Below are 21,176 nucleotides of genomic sequence, written 5' to 3'. Positions count from 1 at the left end.
ACTCTATGATAATGCTCCAGATTGGTTATATTTGGAGTGGCGTCTTATGTTTCCTTTACATTTAGTTCATGTTGTTAGTCTAAAAATGCCTAGAAGATATAAACAGAACAGAATTTTGATTGATACATGGAAAACTTTGAGATACATTAGTAATCTAACATCTATTCCAATAAGCAAATCAACAAATCAATCTTTATTGATAAACTCCAAGATTCGAATTGGCGGAGCTCAAATCTTATGGAAACACTGGATTATAGCAGGCATAAGAACTTTAAATGATGTTATTTTAAATGGTAAACTGCTTGACTTTTCACAGTTGCAAATTAGATTTGGTCTTGATAAATCACAAAGTTTTAAATGGTTGCAGCTGAAGCAGGCTATTCAGGTGGGGTTCCCTGAATGGAAAACTCTTAATACTCAATATAGTTTGGAGTTCCTATGTTTCCAGGCTGATTTCATGGGACATCTAGCCGCACAGTGGTATAAATTATTATCTGGATTTTTAAATAAAAAGCCAAAAACTGGTCTGAGAGACATTTGGAGCATTGAGATTAAGCATAATATTTCTGCTTCTCAATGGCCACGAATTTGGTCTTGGAGAATGAGATGTACAGTGTCAGCATCTATGAGACAAACTTGGTTCTTTTTATTACATGGAGCTATTTGGACCCCAGTTCGTTTACAAAAGTTGGATAGCTCTAAATCTAATAGATGCTGGCACTGTAATCTAGAAGTGGGGACATTGGATCATCTAATTTTTTATTGCTCCTGCATTAGGAATTTTTGGAATTCAATTTGGTCTCAAATAAATTGCTAATTGGAAAATCATGTGGAAATATCATATGATACTGTTCTGTTCGGTATGTCTATGAGGAAAAAAAGTCAATTATCAACACATAACAATAAGCTTTTGATGATAATGACGGGTGTTGCTATGCAACATATTACTAACAACTGGAAAAATTATAGTAATCTCAATTATACGTTTTGGTGGAATTCCCTGTGTCATATTTACAAGATGGAAAGAGCAATTGCAATACAGAAAGGAAGTTATAAAATTTTTTTAAAGATATGGAGACCGATGGTTGATTTTTGTAGTGAATAGGCATCATTTTTCTTTGATAATATACATAGGGAGGTGGGGAGATTGGAAGATAAGATGTAGCAAAATTGAAATTTTGAAGGAATATGATAGTTTTAATGATTGTATAGAAAGATGGGAGGGGGAGGGTTTTTAATTAATTTACATATTAAGAATATAATGTATGATGTTCAAGTGTTGTACGATAGTATTTCATGTTGTTCTTTTTGTGCACTTGATGTAAGTTTGAAAAAGAATAAAGAAATTAAAAAAAAAAAAAAGGTGTTGGATCAACTTCTGTGGCTTGGTCTGCCATTTGATTCTTGTCGCTCTGGCCCCTATGGACCGACTGCCCACTTTTATTTTTTTTTTTTTTCAAATCTGCGGCAGAAATTTTGAAAAATCTGCAGTAGAACTGCAGTTATGTTGTTTCATTACTCTTTGTAATCTGTTTTGCACTGTTTTGATAAGCAGAATATAAAATTCTATTAAAAACATACAATGTATTTATCCATGCCTTAGCATGCAGTAAGTGCGCTGTAATTCTCCTTAATGTAAAAATCTTAACACCTTTGCTGGGTCTGTTATCTCTTCAAGCCCAGATGGTATGTCACCTCCAGTACCATGGCCACTGACAGAAGCCAATTCTTTGCGCAGCTGAATAAACTTGTCTGCTGTTAAACATTCTCTAGGTAGGTTATTCTGTATGTGTTCTCTGAACCTGGAAGAAAAATAAAGAACAGTTACTTACCATAACAGGCTCCTATTCTCACATATGGGTGACATCATCAGTGGAGCCCGGATGCGGAAACTCGCAAGCAGACTTGCTTGAAGAAACTCAAAGTTTCGAGACGACCACACCGCGCATGCGTGAGTGCCTTCCCGCCTAGTGTAGGGCGCGTCTCCTCAGTTCAGATAGCTAGCAGAGAAGCCAACCAGGGGAGGTGGGTGGGTTGTGAGAATAGCTGCCTGCTGTCCCTGGATAACACCTGTTACGATAAGTAACTGTGCTTTATCCCAGGACAAGCAAGCAGCCTATTCTCACATGTGGGTGACCTCCAAGCTAACCAAAATGAGATGGTGGGAGTGTTGGTAATTTAAGAGAATAAAAATGTTTTGGGTTTTTTTTTTAAACTAGAAATAAAGTAAGAACAGCGATTCGTGAAGAAAAAATACAAACCGCGGTTCAGAGAAGGCATGAAGTAACGAAGTTAAACGCAGAGAGTCAAAGACGGACTTCTCGGCTCCACGGAAAACTGAGAACTGAGGAGACGCGCCCTATGGTGGGCGGGAAGGCACTCGTGCATGTGCGGTGCAGTCGACTCAAAACTTTGAGTTTCTTCAAGCAAGTCTGCTTGCGAGCTTCCGCATCCGGGCTCCGCTGATGACATAACCCATATGTGAGAATAGGCTGCCTGCTTGTCCTGGGGATCATGTACTGTATACACTAACCAGAAACTCGAAAGATTAAAATCTATACTTAGTGTACATCTCAAATTTAAACATGTTGTAAAACAAGACTATCTGAAGCACTTTTGTCAACCTGACCCCCTAGAGCAGGGGTCTTTAATTTTTAAGATAGGGTCACTGGATTCTAATGAGCTGAAGGATAGCCATCTTAATATCTTCCCATGTAGGACCATGATTCTGATGACCAATGCGTGTCTATGACACCCATCCTTCATCAGTCCAGCTTCAAACTTAATTGGAGGGTATTTTCAAAATTGTGAGCATTTCCAAATGCATTTTTTGCTCTTCCCTCCCCCCCCCATCCACTATTCCCTTTCTGTCCCAAGCCAAGGTAAAGAAACAGAGTAGGAGGTCACGTGATGCAGCCTGCCTAGCTAGACGTGCACAAGGAGAGCTCCTGCCCCACAGAGAGATAATCAGCTAAATTACCTGCTCTTTCTGCACCCATTGCGGCACTGTGTGGTTTCCTGGCTGGGGGACTCTCTCTGCTGCCTGGCAAAGCCTTGGGAGGTTTCGCACCGGAGCTGGGTATGCCCATAAAATCTGCACGGGGCGCCAGGGATAAGCCTCCTCTTACCCCCTCCAAAATGGCGGCGGAACCAGCTACTTTCACCATTCCTGCGGGTGACTGGATTACAGACATCACACGATCGGTGTCGGCGACGCTGGCGGACAGGCTAAATAAAATCCAGTTGGCTGTGGATGAGATGCATGAGAAATTTGATTCCCACAGCCAACGCCTTACGGAAGTCGAGCAACGGGGGTCCGATCAAGAGGACACGTGCACGGGCCTGGCAGCTCAGGTGGCGGAGCTGCAAAAAACATCTCAGGAGCTGCTCGCTAACTTGGAAGAGCAGGAGAACAGGAGCCGTCGAAATAACCTGCGGCTGATCGGGCTCCCGGAGACAGTGCACGATCCGGACCTCTATGGGATCTTTAGTAAGTGGCTGCCTGAGCAACTTGGCCTGACTGGGGACGCCGCGGGCTTTGAGTGTGAGCGTGCCCACAGCATGGGAGCGAAGCCTGTGGAGGGGGGAGAGTGAGAACGGCCATAGCCCGCTATGTCAACTGGCGGGAAAAGGAGATGCTTCTACGGGCTTATCGCAGGGCAGGGGCCCTGGAATACAAAGGCTCCCGGGTGCTGCTGTTTAATGATTATTCCGTGCGGATGGCGGCCCAACGGAAGATCATGGCGCCATTCTGTACGGATCTGCATAACCGGGGAGTCAAATTTGCACTGGTGTTCCCAGCTAAGCTAAGGGTCTGGCAGGATGGAAAGACCTTCAATTTGACCACCGCGGAGGAGGCCAAGGCTCTGTTGGCGAAGCTGCCTGCCTGAGCATTTGACCAGGGCTTTGCAGTGCTTCCTCTTTGACTACACTGCGGGGCTGGGTTTGGATTCCTGTGGGCCCCGGAGACTTGTTTGACTACCGTCCAGGACTATCATTGCGGGTCTGTGGCCCCTGTTGGGGCGGATAGCCTGCCCTTACCTGCTTTGTTGTTTCTAGAGGCCCAATCCTGAGGGCGGCAATGTGCCTCTACTTCCAGTGGTGGCAGGGACCTGTACATCTCTGAGGACTTTCTGGCGGGGCATATCTGTCTTTGAATCGGGTTTGGCCTCTGGGCAGCTTTTACTCAGGCCTTGCTGGTGATCTTCTGTGACTTTTCAGGCTGTGGAGTCCTTTGGGATGCGGGAAGGGACTTCAGTGTGGGGGGGGGTGTCTCCGGGCGAGCTGGGGGTGCTTATGGAATTGTATGCTGGAGGGGTGAGTGAGGCATGGGGGGTGGGGGAGGGGGGTAGTGGGCTGTGGGGTTGATCGGGGCAGGGATGTGAATGGGGGTTGTGTGTGCTTCGGTGAGGTTTGTGGGGGGGGGGTTGGGTAGGGGCACTGGTTGACTGGCGTGAAGGCACTTTTTCTTTGGGAACGGCGGAGCTTGGCTGGGAGGTTCCGTTTGCACCACTTAGCTCTACCTATACCTGTTCTGTTTCTGTGCGGCTTGGGGAGCATGGCTGACCTCCTGTTTCTTAGGGGGAGGGGGGGTGTTCCCTCTCTCCTTTTGCTGTGTTGTCTGTCTTTCTTCCCTGGCCATGGCTGATTTGAAGGTAGTCACCTTTAATGTTGATGGCATCAGGTCCCCAGTTAAAAGATCTCGCATTTTGACTGGCCTGCGCAAGTTGAGAGCGGATGTGGCTTTCCTGCAGGAGACTCATCTGACCCAGAGCGAACATGCTAAATGGGTCGGGGACATCTACTCCTCCACTTATGGGGGGCGACAGCGGGGAGTAGCAATTTTGCTCCATAAGAGGTTACCCTTCACATTACACAAACAGTTCCTGGACAGAGAGGGGTGTACTGGGGGGAGTGTGGGGCCTGAAGCTGCTTTTCTGTAACTTGTATGCCCCGAACGCCTACTGTCATAAATTTTTTTCCACAGTTTTTTCTTTGGTATCGGCTTATCCTGGCTACCTGTTGATTCTGGGGGGAGATCTGAACATCACGGCAGACCCAGGGGTGGATTGTAAACCCCCTAGGGTTAGTTTGAAAGACCATGACAACAAGGGGGTGGGTTTCCTGATACAACATTTGGGCCTTGTAGATGTCTGGCGGGCACTCCATCCTTATGATTCTGACTATACCTTTTATTCCCATGTTCACAAAGTGTATGCACGTTTGGATTACATCCTTCCTGATCAGAGATTGTTTTCTCGGGCTACTAAATCAGAGATTATTGAAGCCACGATCTCTGATCATGCTACCGTGAACCTTACCTTGACCCTTGCCGCTGGATGTAAAGCATCCTCTTGGAAAATTGCACCGCATTTGTACCATGATCCCAAATTTCGGACTTTCTTACGGGCACGTTGGGTTGATTATCAGGCCACTAACGCTACTCCGGAGATAGGACCGGTCTCTTTTTGGTATGCATCTAAAGCAGTCCTGAGGGGGCATGTGTGGGACCCTTGGATGATGGAGATAAAAAGGGAGTGGTAAAAGAGGAAAAGGAGAAAGCGGACAGGTTAAATGAGTTCTTCACGTCAGTTTTCACAAGGGAGGACACAACCAACATTCCGGAACCCGAGCAGATCATAAAAGGAGATCAGGATGAAAATCTGGTCCAACTAGAGGTGAGCAAGGTGGATGTCCTCAGGCAAATAGACAGGCTAAAGAGCGACAAATCGCCAGGTCCGGACGGCATTCACCCAAGGGTACTCAAGGAACTAAGGAACGAAATAGCTGAACTACTTCGACAGATATGCAACCTATCCTTAAAAACTGGAGAGATTCCGGAGGACTGGAAAATAGCAAATGTCACGCCCATCTTTAAGAAAGGCTCAAGGGGAGACCCGGGAAACTACAGGCCGGTGAGCTTGACCTCGGTCCCGGGAAAGATGATGGAAGCGCTGATTAAAGACAGCATCTGGGAACACATCGAAAACAATGGGCGGCTAAAGTCGAGCCAGCATGGCTTCTGCAAGGGCAGGTCATGCCTCACAAACTTATTACACTTCTTTGAGGGGGTAAACAGCCAGGTGGATAAAGGGGAATCCATAGACATCATTTACCTTGACTTCCAAAAAGCCTTTGACAAGGTACCACACGAAAGACTGCTAAGGAAGCTATGGAGCCACGGGGTGCAAGGGGTGGTCCACCGATGGATCAAAAACTGGCTGGCGAACAGGAAACAGAGGGTTGGAGTAAAGGGCCATTACTCAGATTGGAAATGGGTCACGAGCGGAATTCCACAGGGGTCTGTGCTGGGACCGCTTCTGTTCAATATATTTATTAACGACCTGGAGGCAGGAACAAAATGTGAGGTTATTAAATTTGTGGATGACACTAAACTATACAGCAGGGTCAAAATCATGGAGGACTGCGAAGACCTCCAAAAAGATCTGACAATGCTGGAAGAGTGGGCCAAAAAAATGGCAAATGAGCTTCAACATAGGGAAATGCAAGGTCATGCATGTTGGGAAAAAGAACCCGATGTTCACTTACAAGATGGGGGGATCACCGCTAGGGGTGAGCAACCTTGAAAGAGACCTGGGAATGATGGTAGACACAACATTGAAGGCGTCGGCGCAGTGCGCCACAGCCTCAAGGAAAGCGAACAGAATGTTGGGTATCATTAAGAAAGGTATCACGACCAGGACGAAGTAAGTCATCCTGCCACTGTATCGTGCAATAGTGCGCCCACACCTGGAGTACTGTGTCCAGTACTGGTCGCCGTACCTCAAGAAGGACATGGCGGTACTTGAGAGAGTCCAGAGAAGAGCAACTAAGCTAATAAAAAGCAACTAAGCTAATAAAGGGTATGGGGGACCTCTCATATACTGACAGACTGAAAAAGCTGGGGCTTTTCTCGCTGGAAAAGCGACGACTTAGAGGAGACATGATAGAAACCTTCAAGATCATGAAGGGCATAGAAAAAGTGGACATTGACAGATTTTTTAAACTATGGGGAACCACAAGTACAAGGGGGCAGTCAGAGAAATTGAGAGGGGAAAGGTTTAGAACAAATGCCAGGAAGTTCTTTTTCACCCAGAGGGTGGTGGATACATGGAACGCGCTACCGGAGGATGTGATAAGCAGAAGCACGCTACAGGGCTTCAAAGAAGGTCTGGACAGGTACCTGGAGGACCAAGAGATTGAGGGGTACAGATAAGAGTAGAGTAAGGTTTTAGGGATAGGATTAGAGGTAAATTGTAAAATTAGTCAGAGACCACTGTTCAGGCAGTGGGCCTGATGGGCCGCCACGAGAGCGGACCGCTGGGCGAGATGGACCTCTGGTCTGCCTCAGCGGAGGCAACTTCTTATGTGTTAGCCTATATGGCTGCTCAGCATAAAGCCCGGGAGGGGGAGCTTTTGTCACTTACTCATACGTTACATCTGTTTCACAGGGTGCATATTTCTTCTTTGTCGGACTCGGACAGATTGGAATATAAGAGGATTAGGGAGCACATTGAGGAGTTGCTTCACCAGCGTGCAGAGCAGTCCCTCTCGTTCCAACGTTATAATTTGTATAGATGGGGAGGTAAAACGGGGAAGCTTTTGGTGAATCTGGTACGCCCCTACAAAAAACGTCAAATTATTACGGCTATTCGTGACACTAAGGGGGTTCGGCATGAGGGGGAACACCAGATAGCTGAACAGTTTATCCGGTACTACGAGGGCCTTTATGGGAAACACCCGTTGGATATGAATGCTCTCGCTGATTTCTTTCAGGCCCTGTCTTTGCCACAGTTGGAAGAGGATCAAGCAGCCTCTGAGTCTCTCGATCTCTGAGGAAGAGTTGCGTGTCTCCATTCGGTCTCTTAAATTGACGAAGGCGCCGGGCCCGGATGGTTTTGGCCCGGAATACTACCGGATTCTTGCGGATTTGGTGGTTCAGCCACTGAGTGCGATGTATAACACGGTGGCAGAAACGGGAGGCTCCTTCCCAGATAATATGGCTCATGTGGTTTTGCTTCCCAAGCCGGGTAAGGACCCGGATCTGGTGGGGTCATTCCGTCCCATTTCCCTTTTGGATCAGGATATTAAACTCTTGGCTATGACTCTGGCGAGGCGACTGAATTGCTTTCTTCCTGCCCTCATTCACCCTGACCAGGTTGGTTTTGTGCCAAGGCGCTACGCCTCCATGAATTTGTTGAAGGTTCTGGGAGCGATTTATGATTGGGCGAGTCGGGGTGGTTTGGAGGCCGTGGCGGGTTTGGACATGGAGAAGGCGTTCGATAATATCTCGTGGGATTATCTTTTTTGGGTTCTGCGCCGGGGTGGCTTTCGGGGGGGGGGGGGGGTTTCTGGCCTGGGTGACGGCTTTGTACACTAATCCTAGGGCGCGCTTGATGATCAACGGGGGTCTTACACCCGATTTTGGCCTGCAGAGGGGTACGCGACAGGGCTGCCCTTTGCCCCCCTACTTTTCCTTTTAGCTATCGAGCCTTTGGCTGCTAAGATTCGGCAGGATGGGACTATCCAGGAAATCTCGATGAGAGGACAGGAGTGTAAAATCAGCCTTTTCGCTGATGATATCTTACTTTACTTAGAACAGGTCACCCCTCACCTGCAGAGAGCCTTAGCTGTGATCCGAGCCTTTGGAGCTCTGTCTGGTTTACAAGTCAACTGTAGCAAGTCGGAACTCTTACTGTTGTCAGGAGGCCCGTCGGAGCCTTGGCATGCTCTGTTGCCTATTGCTCCTACGGCAAAACCGATGCGCTACTTAGGAATCTACCTCAGTACTGATTTACCTACTCTCTACAATGCCAATGTTAGGCGTCCCCTTGAGACCATTGGGAAGTTGTGCCAGGCCTGGTAAGAGCTGCCGTTGGGCGTTTTGGGACGGGTAGCTTTGGTGAAGATGGTCTTGGTTCCGAAACTTCTGTACCCCTTGCAGACTATGCCTCTTTGGTTTCGTCGTCGGGATGAACTTGCTTTTAAATTGGCTATTACACGTTTTATTTGGAGATCCCGGGCACCACGGATTGCAATGCTTAAACTTACTCTGGATAAATGTTTGGGTGGTCTTAATGTTCCTGATATCAGGCTCTATAATGTTGCATCACTCTTCCGTTGGATTCATGAGGGACACACTGGATGTTCTCGTTATTCCCCCCAGGGCTGGGTGGCCGGTTGGAGTTCCCCCTTTCATTTCTTGAATATGCTTCACTATCAGGTGGATCCAGGGAGGAGGTATCAGGCCTGCTTTCGTTTTCTACGTCCCTTCCGGATGGCCTGGCGGTGGTGGCACCGTAGACAACAGCTGCCTCCGGAGACATCCCCTTTCTTGCGTTTGGAGGGCAACTCCTAGTTTCTCCCGGGCTGGGGCCGGTCGGTGTTTCGGATATGGGCGGATAAGGGTTGTGTGGCTATGGAACAATTGCTTGACTTGTCCACCGAGGGTTTTCTCTCATTCCAACAAATCCGAGATAGGTGGGGCCTTCCCTCTTGCTATTTATTCTCCTACTTTCAACTTCGTCATTACTGGGATGCTGAACGAAGAGGTCGGGAGGGGGCATGGGTTAAGGGGCGCTTGGATGCCCTTTTTTCGGCCACCCCGCCGTTGGCTAATACACTTGCACACTGGTACCGAATACTTAAATCTTCCCTTCCCCTGTCGGTGCTTACCCCTTTGTGCTCTTCCTGGGAACGGGATTTGGGGCAGAGTATCACTGAGCCGCAATTTTTGGCCTGTTTTCAGACTCTCTACTCTTTTACTAAATCGGCCGATTTCCAGGAGCTCCAGTTTAAAATCCTCCACCGAGCATATCTCACGACGCAGCGAGGGGCGCGCCTAGGGCTTTGGGGCAGTGCTATCTGTATTAAATGTAAGGGCCAGGCTGGCACGTACATACACTCCTTTCTGGAATGCCCCCTACTGAGTATATGGCAGGAGGTTCTTCCTCTCTTGGAGCGTGCTGTTCAACGCCCTGTAGAGTGGGATTATGGGTTCCTTCTCCCGGGTCTGCAGGTCTCCCTCCAGGACCAGGGATTTACCGTCCCCCAATGTCGCTTCTTCTATAATGCTATCTTCCTAGTGAAGAAATTGATCCTGACTTACTGGTTGTCGGTGGATTCGCCTCCGATTCCCCTTTGGAGGAGTAGAATCCGGGAAGTGGCTTTGTTTGAAATTCGGTCTTATGTTGGGTCCCTGAATGTGGTTAAGCAGCACTATGTCAGTTTGTGGGTGAGACTGCGGGACTTGGTGTCATCATGAGCGCCGGTGTGGGGAGTATTGGCTTGGGCATGCTCCTCTACATCGGTTCTACTGTGCCTTTGCTTTGCTCTGTTTCTTTGCTTCTTTTTGGTGCCTTGGGGATGGGGGGTTGGGGGGAGGGGGTTTCTGGAGTGTATGGGGGGTCAGTGTTCTGCTGAGAGGTGTGGATGTGGTTGTGTGTGTGGTGATGCTTGTTCTGCATGGTCCTTTTAGGACCCCTATATAACAAAAAGGTGAATGGTCACCGTACTTGCTTTAAGGCTTCCTTGTTTATTCTATGTCCTATTTTGTCCCTCTCTAGGCCAACCCAGTTTATTACTCTTTGATGTTCTCTTTTTGCATTTCTCAGAGGGGCTTGCCTAGGGGGCCAGTTGTATGTTTTATGTTTTCTACCAATTATATTGGACCGTTTTTCTATTGATGCTTTTTGAGATTGTACCCTGTTGGGTGGTGTACTTTTCACTGTTAATAAAAATACGTTAAAAAAAAAAAAAAGAAAGAGTAGCCCAGACAGAAAACAGAGGCTACCCCAAAGGTTTCCAGGGGCCACCTTTGGCCCCTGGATCATGCATTGAAAAACACTGCTCCAGAGGATCAGGTTCTTACCTGAATTTTCTTTCTGATACTGTACATGTGTCTAGTAGTCCTGACTATATCCCCCAAACTGTGAGTTGTTGCAGAAGGATGAAATTTACATTCTTCAACTCCACCTCCTTCTCCACTGGCTGTACAGGGATCATCCTCAATAATATATTTTTGTTCTGCTCTGTACAACAAAATTGAACCATGTTAATCAATCCATAACATAAACCCAGGTGGAATAAACAACCCACCTGTCAAAGTGCAACCAGCACCAATACTTATGGAGCTGCGAGACTCTCACTTTTTCCTTTTTTTATATGTTCAATATTTTACTCTTCATATCAGACTAGCAGGAGAAGATCTCCAGCAATAGACATACACTCTGAAGCAGTAAACAGGCAAATTCCAACTGATGGGGCAGAATGTCAGGACTCCTAGACACAACTCCTGAGTGTAAGGCAGGACACACAACCCTGCCCTTAAAACTGAGGACCCAAAGGCTGTATCCACTTGTACCGTCACATCTTTATAAAATTTTGTAAAAATGCATAGAGAGTGGACCACATAGCTGCCCTACAAATCTCCTTGGGAGGAACTGCCCTAGACTCCATCCACAAAGAAGCCGCGCCTCTAATGGAGTTTGCTCTCAAAGAAATTGGTGGCTGTTTTCCATAGCAAATGTATGCCAATATGATTGCCTTACATTACTACAAATCCATCTAGAAATGGTCGCCTTAGATCAGGGGTGTCCAATGTCGGTCCTCGAGGGCCGCAATCCAGTCGGGTTTTCCTCAATGAATATGCATTGAAAGCAGTGCATGCAAATAGATCTCATGCATATTCATTGGGGAAATCCAGAAAACCCGACTGGACTGCTCCCCTCGAGGACCGACATTGGACACCCCTGCCTTAGATGCTGGTTTACCTAGCTTAGCAGCACTGGTGAGGACAAAAAGATGATCTGATACACAAAATTCATTCGTCACTTTGAGATAACGGAGAAGAACTGTCTGCACATCTAACAATTCTAACACTTTGTCTCTTTTCCTGGAACTCATAGGATGGAACATGGGTAACCAGTCCTCCTGATTGATATGAAAGGCCAACACCACCTTCAGCAAAAACGAAGGGATTGTGCGCTTCTGTAAGTCTGCGCCAACTTCTGTAAGTCTAATTCCAGGTGGGGTCGCAACATGGCCTGGTACAGCAGCATGATAACTTTCTCCGATCTGTTCGGGATCCCCTCCAAAGAGGCTGTCCCCTAAAAGAGGGAGCATCTGTCAAGCAATTAGGAAGATATTCTCTGAGGTCTGTAGCCATTCAATGCCACAGGCAGCTAAAGCAACTGTTGCTATCCAAGGCAGCCTATCAGAAGCATTGTAATTGCTTCCAATTAAGTGATCGGTGGATTCTTGAAGAGTCACATGTAGATCGGGAATAGCCTCAGGTGAAGCTGTACCCAATTGCTGTAAGATGGAAAGTTGGAATGCAAGGTTTGAAACTGATGAAAGTATAGAAGCTTGGTAGATTGTAAGTCCGGTAGAATCTAAATGACGGCAGCCCTTTCTGGAGTTGCATAAGTGGGAGTCTTTGATGCCTTGGATATTATGATGCTCTTGTCATATGGTATACGTGGGCCGTACTCAAAGAAAAATCAAAACTCGTTTGATTGAGCACCGCTCACGTATAAATACTCAGTCAATGAATTCCCCGTTGGTGCCTCATTGTATCCAGTTGGGACATACTTTTCAGGATTTACGTTGGTCCATTATTGAACAGGTCTATGAGAGTCATCAGGGAGATAAAGTACTGTGGTTACAACGGAAGGAGCAGTATTGGATTTTTGAACTCCAAGCGTTAGCCCCCATGGGACACAATGATTACATTGAATGGCAACATACCTTTTAATTAATTGTGTTTTTCTGGTGGTTAGATCTGTTATTCGTCATCAATTTTTTTTTATTTTCTCAGCAGTTCTCCACCTTAGTTGACTCCGGGCCGTGTTTTTCTGATCTCTTTGCGGTCCCTTGGAGTCATGTGCTTCTTCTTTTTTATCCAATCACATCATTGGGTCTGCTGTTTAAATTGGAGGCGTTCTGTTCGGTTCAGAGCCATTTCCCGCTGTGCCAGTTCTTGCTATGCCGGATGATTTGGATGATCACAGCGCAGCCCAGCCGTTCCTGAAGAAGGGGGTGTGCACCCCCGAAACGGAGTCCCGTTGGACGAAAAATATCTTTGCTGGCTGTTTGTCTCCACGGAGAAGCTAAGTACTTCCTGTTGGTTTTTTTGCTTAGCTGGACTTGGACGTTTGGCCCCCTGGACAAGGGGCAGAGACAATTGTAGTGGATGGTAAAGTGTGTTTTTTTTATTTATTTATATCTTTTTTCACACTTAGCACTGTTGGGTGCACTTTATGGTAAAAAATATACAGAGTAGAGCCCGGGGATGTTTCACAGTTAACATTCGTTTGGGTGTAAGCCAAGTGACAGCCTATACCACTGGTTTTCTAGTGGGTGGCTGTGTTACTGAGGGCTCTCCCGTACAACATACTTATATCTCAGGTATCATTGAAAGGGTGGTGTGTATAGTTTAGCCGTTCCTGCTTTTGTCTCTCTCCCTTGTCCAGTTACTATTCTTGGGGTTTGGGAGGATTTTTTGCTTTTGTACTTATTTGTTTACCTTCCATTATTTTTGAGTTTTTTTTTATTTCTTTGGATATTATGATGGCAGACTTGGAGACCATAGAATGGTAGGGAAATTGCAAAAAGAATATGATCAGGCGCTGCTTGAACATTGTATTGTAGCTCAAGAGTCTCAGAAGTTATGGAGACTGAACAGACTTTCAGGCAATTATGCAGGTAAAGATCTTGCAGAAGGTATGCACAATTTCCCCTCATTGGAGACTTACAGGATTGAAGGAAAGATTGAGATCCTTACTATCTGTGGGTGTTGCAGCTTGACATATCTAAAAGAGAAGAGACCTTCTTGTAAAATTTTTTTTTTTTTTTTATCAGAGTGCTTATCTGTTAATGCTGGGTGTAGCATGGGACAGCATAGGTTAGTCCAGGTCTAAGGTTTGAAGGAAAAACATTCTGCAATCTGATGAGGGGAGAGGACTGTGATGCCAAAGCATGGCCCATGGGAGCTCCCTCAGAAAGTCACCAGTAGAGAATGACACGGTGGCTGTTACCCGCGGCTAGCCGCGGGTAACCTGCCAAAACGGTAACCAAAAAAAAAAGGTCACCGCGAGATCAGGAACAAGGCCATTCACCGCCCCGTGGAGCGGTGAATGGTTAGCACGGGGCGGTGAACGAGCGTGAACGTGTGGTGAAGAGCGTTTGATCCGGCAGCCCCCTCTCTCCTGCCGGCCGGCCATGCATCTCCCTCCCTCCTTTTTCCCTTACCTTCTCTTGTTGTTGATACTGGCAATTTCTATAAGGCTATGTGCTATATTACAGCCGGAGCCTTGAAGTTGCGTCGCGTTGCTTGCTGGGAAAGTCTCCTCCGACGCAACTTCCTGTTTCCGGTTGCATCGGAGGAGACTTTTCTAGCAGGCAACCCGATGTGACTTCAAGGCTCCAGCTGTAATACAGTGCATAGCCTTATAGAAATCGCCAGTTTCAAGAAGAGAAGGTAAGGGAAAGGGAGGACTGCAACTAGCTTTATGAAAAAGATCTATTTTTTCCCCCATTTTGACAACTATTCTTTGTCAGTTATTGCTATGCAGCAATTCCAGCCAGATTCCTCAAAATATTAACATTTCTGTCCCATTATTTTGTGTTTTCTGTCGGAGTCTTAACTGCTTTGCTTTTCCTTTTTGCCATGGCAAATTTGGGCTGTGTTTTTTGTCATGGCAGATCTGTGCCTTGTTAAAGCCATATGCTTGTTTTAAAATCTTGAGGCTGTGTTCCAGTTCTGTGCATTAGTTGTATCTTGCTTGTGGATCTGTAGTACAGAAAAATCAAAACCTCCTCAGAATTGTGGTATGGGAGGAATTGTTGCATCCTTTCCTGCTCCCTGGAAACTCGGGCCGCATCCCCACACTTTCTGCTTGCCTGCCCAGGGTTCCCGGGAGGGGGGGGCGGTGTTCTTTCTTTGCTCCAGTGTCCGGTTGAGCTAATCACAAGGGAATCCAAGATCAGCTATCATAAGTGGACTAAGTAGTGATTCTTGTGTGTATTTGCTCTATGCTGGTATTTGCTCTCTCTATCATAAGTGGACTAACCCCCTCTTCTATTAAACTTCACTAGCAGTTTCAACTTTCTAGCGCAGAGAGCCGCATTGCTCCCGACGCTCATAGGAACTCTGTGAGCGTCAGGAGCAGCGTGGGCCATTCAGCAAGGCTCCCCACGATAGAAACTGCTAGTGAAGTTTAATAGAAGAGGCTCTAATTGATTCTTGTGTAAATGTGTATTTCCTGTGCTGGTATCTTTTTTGTCTTGCTGAATTGAATCATTCAAAAAAATAAAAAAATCAGACTCCAATTCAGGCTTGCTCTTGTCTTTTCCTCTGTCTCAGATGGGGAAACCGGGGAGAATGGCAGGAAGAGAATAAAGATGCATTGCCAGGCCCTGGGGTGGGGAAAGACATAGTGACAGACAGATCCCTGGAACAAAGGGGAGACAGAAGAGTGGGTGGCAAATGTTAAACTTGGGGGAGTCTACTGTCTAGAGAGAGAGCATGCAGAGAGGTGGAAAGATTCTGGACCAAGGAGGGATGAAGGAAGCAGAGAGAGGCAGAAAAAGGCTTGGAAGAAAGGAAAGCAAATGCTGGATATAATTGGGGGGGGGGGAGGGGAGGGTTCAGGACTATGGGAGGAGCAGACAGAGGGGGAGAGACCCTGGAACAAAGGTGGTGGTAGTTGGTTACAGTAGTGGCTGTGGTACCACTACCTACAAGGTACAAAGGGGAAAAGGGAAATGACACTGGATCTTGGGAAAAATTGTATGAAAAATGACTATTTTAAATTTAATGATCAAAATGTGTCAGAATTTATATCAGTTGTCTATATTTTGCACTATATTTGTCTATTTTTCTGTAGTTGTTTCTGAGGTGACATTGCATATTTTAAAGTCATCTGCCTTGACCTCTTTGAAAAATAAAACAAATATTAATGATTAATATTTTCTCTGCATACAGTGTGCTTTGTGTTTCTTTTAATTTTGTCGTTACCATAATGAATTAATATTATATTGTGTGTAGTGTACATGAAAAATGAATGGAAGAAATTGCATTACAATTAGTACTATTATGATGGGGGTCAGGGGTGGAGATTGGCCTAGGATACTCGGTTGAGAAACACTGGTCTATGGATGCTGCGGGGAAGATGACGGGGCGGTGAATGGGATGGCAGTGGAGGTAACGGGGCGGTGAATGGGATGGCGGTAACGGGGTGGTGAAGAGGATGGTGGGCCGGGGACGGAGTGGTGACAGGGACAGATTTTTTCCCCGTGTCATTCTCTAGTCACCAGTAAAGGAACTGTCCCTGAATCCTTCAATAAGGGACTTGCCATGTTCAGATACTCACTCATAATAGAAACTGTTCCCCGAGGGAACTTGCCAATGCTACTGCCCCTGTTGAAGAGGGGGTCACCGGCAACTACCAGACTGGGAGCAGGTTCATTTTGAGAATTATCGCCATCTCCAAATATTTTTTATGTCAGTCAGTTTTGGCAGAACATAGCTTCCCTCCCCCGCCGGACTGAAGCAGAGCCCTGAGGGGAGGCAGCCAGCCCAAAATATCTTATACTGCTTCGCTTTTCTCTGATATAGGTTGCCCAAGTGCTGGGGTTTGATTTTAGCCAGATGAGGCGGAATAGCACTGCCCTCCCCCGCCGGACTGAAGCAGGGTCCTGAGGAGAGGGAGCCGTAGATAATCATGTAGGTTCACTGGTCTTCTCAGAGAGCTGCGGCAGCTAGTTGCTGCCCTCCCCTGCTGGACCGAAACAGGGCCCTGAGGGAGGGAGCTGAAGAGAGATGTTGCTGCTTCGCCAGATCTGATGTGCTAGGGCTGATGGCAAATCACTGAGAGAGAGCAGGGGAGTGGACCGTGAGGTCATCTGGAGGTACAGCCAAGGAGCCCTTCAGTGTATGAGGGCCCATACACGAAAGACCAGCAAGCTGAACCCGGAGTGAAGCCACAGCAATTTCCTTCTTCAAGCCATCCTGTAGAAACTCCAGGACCCGAGGAATCGAAAGGCCCTCCGGTCTGAAGGCTCATCAAGCTTGGTAACATCTCCAAGCCTTTGCACAGGCCACCATCATGGACTTCCAATTACAATGAAGCACATGGCATCACTACCGAAGAAGAGCCCCAGCCCGTCAAGGTTGTGCACCCAAGAGCAAGGCCAAAACAATCCACATCTTTGAGAGCAATTGGCCTCTGAGTGAGGAGGCGAAAGTGACAAGGCAACCGAAGTCCCCTGGTCCTGCTGGAGCTTAACCAGGTCAGCACACCTTGGTGAATCGGAAGCCACCAGGATCCCTGGCCCATCATGGACTGTTAGCCTCTCAACAGATGCCTTACTGTGGGCAACGAAGGGAGACAAAAGATGACCCTCCTGGGTCCAGGGCTGAACCAGAGAATCCAAGCCTGCGCTGCCAGCCTCTCGACTGTAGAACTGATCGGCCTTCTTGTTCGCTGCAGTCGCCATGAGATTGAACACAGGTTACCCCCACTGATGGAAGCAAACATTTTGCAAGAGAGAGACCACTCTCCGGGGACTGGTGTCTGACTGTGAAAGACTGCCTGAACGTCATCCACACCTACCACGTGTGCCACAAGGTGCCTCTCTGCCATCAACAGAGTAGTCAAGCATCCATACTCAGAGGGAGGACCCTTTGTGCTCCCTTTACTATGGATGAAAGCCACTGTGGTGGCTTTGTCCGAGAACACACGTACAGCTCGATGATGGAGACAACCTTGGAGCCGGAGATTGATCAGGCAATTGATCTGCCACCTGCATTCTGAAGGCGCCCATCGGCCCTGTACTGAGACAGACATGTATACTGCTCCACAGCCCTTGAGACATGTATTAGTAAACAGGATCATGGAGTGTAATGCCCCTGGACAACGAGAGGGGATGTGACCGCCAGGCTAGACCGGTACACACCAACACCAACCAGGGCAGGGGTGCATGTAACGAGTCCCGCTGTGGATTCCAGTACGAAAGCAAAGCCTTCTGCAGTGGACACAGACGGACTCAGGCCCATGGGACCACCTTGATCACTGTTATTATGGTCCCCATAAAAAGGAGATACTGCCACGCCGTCAGGAACAGAGTGGTCAGAAGGCCTCTGACAACCTGTTGTAGCTTCTCCTGATGGGTAGAAACACAGCGTTCTGACCCATGTGAGATTGAACTCCCAGGTACACCAAGTCCTAGACGGGTTCGCGGTGACTTTTCCTGAAATTGATCACCCAACCCAGACGTTGCAGCAATTCCACCACCTGCCGGACAGCAAGGAAGCTCTGATCAACCAGTTGTACAGATAAAGGCGAACCAGGACACCCAGGAAGCGAAGACGAGCTGCCACCACCACCATCATTGTGGTGAAAGTCCGGGGCACATTCGCCAAACCAAAGGGGAGAACTGCAAACTGGAACCGCAGATACTTCCGATAGTCTGGGGGGAAAATAATGAGAATGTGGAGGTACGCCTCCATCAGATCTACGGAGGCGTGAAACTCCCCCCAGTGCCACCGATGCTATTATTGACTGTACCATTTCTATGTGGAAGCGGGACACCGCATTGAAGTTTCAAGTTTATTAAAAATTTGATTAATCGCTTATTCAAAATTCTAAGCGATGTACAAAAATTAAAATTACAAAATTTCAGGGGGACAGAATAAACAGTTTAACCTAACCAGACAGAACATACCAAACAAAAGGGGGAAAATAATAATAATAATAAGTTTATATACCACAGTACCGTGAAGTTCTATGCAGTTTACAAAAAGGGAAAGAAATACAATTGTTGATAGTAAATAAGACAAATAAGGAAAAAACAACAGGGAGGGTAAAAGCGGAAAACTTGAAATAAGTAAAAAAAAAAAATTTGTTAAGACTACCTTGAGGTCCATAATTGGCCTCCAGTCGTCAGATCCTTTCGTTGGAGCGATGAAGTAAATCGAGCATTTCCCAGGGCCCAAGTCTCACTATGGCATGGGTTTGATTGCGCCAAGATCCAAAAGTCTGCGGACCGTGGCCTGTTCCTGAACCACCTTATCGAGGCCGCCCACAAAGGAAACCAGAAAATACTCGGCAGAGGACAGAGAAAGTCTAATTTGTGGCCATATCAGAGGACATCCAGAACTCAGCAGTCAGAAGTGATGGTCTCCCATTCCGCAGAAAGGCTGACAACCTACCCCAGATACGCGGAGGAGACGGTGGCATGGTGTCAGAACTATTTCCTAACGGAGGCCGCCGGCCATCTTGTGACTGACGGCTAGACCCACAGAAGCATGGTCTGGCAGACAAAGAGGACCGCAGTCCTGAGGAAGAACCCGAGTACAAACGGGAACATCGAAAGGGATGAAAATTAGAATGCCCTGAACTCCTAGAAAGGTGGGACTGGATCCCAGGCAATACCTTGGGAACAACCCTGAACACCGGCCATAAGGTCATCCAGACCCTATGGTTTCATTCAATCCTAAAGGCTGCATAGTTTGTAATTCATGCATCCAACTGAGCTCTTTTAAATTTAGCATCCGCATGGTCTGGCTGCATGAATTACAAACTATGCAGCCTTTAGGATTGAATGAAACCAGTGATTGGCTAACTTTAGCTGAATAAATATAGGTGGATATGGTAGGTTTGGTCTGTGGATTGTGGTGATTGATAAAGTTCTTTGAAGAACTTGCCTGGGGTGTGGATTGTGATGATTGGATAAGTTCTTTGAAGACTCTGTCTTAAGAGTAGTGTATGATTGGGTATCCTATGGATGATGTCATCAGTGGGGTGTATATCATGCAGTAACTGAATGCCGTGGCCATATTTAGATGACATATTGTAAGCAGCGTGAGAAAGCGAATGAATGAAATGTAGTTGGTGAATACTTGAAGGGAATGATATAATACCGATAATTATTCATTGACATTCCCTTCCCAATAACTCTTATGTTGCTGTGTTTGCTTTGTTGTAGTTAAGGCACTTCCCCTGTCCTGAGGAAGATACGAAACGCGTTGGTGGGGCGTAGTGTAACAGCGACATTGCACTAACAAAGCTAAGTTATCTAGGGGATAAGAAATGTTCAGTATATTACTTGAAAATGAATCAGAAAGAATGATAAATTATTGAAATTAATGAAATGACTGAGAAAACATATGGAAGAGACAAAAATTCAATGAACTGAAATTTTGGAAATTACTTTAAAGATATTAGCATATTTATTTATTTATTAAAGAGCACAGAAACAGTATGAAAAATTAGAATTAGAAACTGAAGAATATAAAAAAGAAAAAAGAGATTAGAATAGAATAGAGGGCACATTTGGGTGAGCCAGTGACGAGTGCTGCCACATTGTACTGCATGAACCAACAAGCAGACAAGTGGCATTCTGAGATTCCCCTTGCATCTTATAAGCTGCTTCATAAAGCATGATATAAATTTAAATAATAGCTTGAAAAATGTTTGATTGATTGATATTATAGAGTGCCTAATAGGATTGTGATACAAGGCATCAGCCATGTAATCCACTCTGGAGAAGAAAAATCTTCAAAGCACGCAGCACCACAGTGTCAGGAACATGGTGCAGCTTGGAATGACACGCCCGAGCTTTGAAGGAGGTGGACTTCACCACTTTGATACCAGTCACGGTCGAGTCAAACAGACGGTTACAAATGAAAACCACGCATCGGTCCTGGACATCCTTCAGGATCCCACCTCCCCCCCAACACTGTGAAGGGATGTGTGCTTGGTGGCCTACACCACCAAAGAATCCCCCACTTCAGGGGAGAAAATCGCTTGTTCAGTCCATTTGCCTTGGAAGGAAGCTGTGCCAGGGCTGGAGTACATTTGAGGGGATCGCTAGGGGTCTACCAGAAATCTGAAAGAATCCAGAAATCTGACAGGATCCGACCCAGGACAGAAGGATCAGGAAGAGAGACAACCTTCAGCAGTAACCATCTGTTCCACTGCAGCTACCATCCCTGAAGCAATTCAGAAAGAAAACCAGCAAGTTGTGCAGGTATAAAAACTTAGACGCACAGCGGAGTCCTCCTAAACATTGGCTCTGCACAGGTCTGTATCCTGAAGATCCACCAGATCTGTCATAGCAGTGAACACCGCCGAGCTGCTTTGCCACATTGGAGGGCTGGGAAAAGTCTGGTG

The 21,176-nt window shown here is 46.7% G+C and overlaps 1 protein-coding gene across 3 annotated transcripts in view; it reads right to left on the bottom strand.

Annotated features, from left to right (window-relative positions):
* The window catches only part of PRPF39 (pre-mRNA processing factor 39), a 271,712-nt gene that overhangs the window by 148,963 nt on the left and 101,573 nt on the right, over positions 1 to 21,176 (bottom strand). For all 3 annotated transcript variants that reach the window (XM_033951797.1, XM_033951798.1, XM_033951799.1), the window contains exon 6: positions 1,652 to 1,802. In XM_033951797.1, the coding sequence (XP_033807688.1) occupies positions 1,652 to 1,802 (151 nt within the window). The remainder of the gene's footprint in view (positions 1 to 1,651; positions 1,803 to 21,176) is intronic.

Source organism: Geotrypetes seraphini, chromosome 7 (assembly GCF_902459505.1).
Source record: "Geotrypetes seraphini chromosome 7, aGeoSer1.1, whole genome shotgun sequence".
Lineage (NCBI taxonomy): Eukaryota > Metazoa > Chordata > Amphibia > Gymnophiona > Dermophiidae > Geotrypetes > Geotrypetes seraphini.
This window is presented reverse-complemented; position numbering and strand designations above follow the sequence as displayed.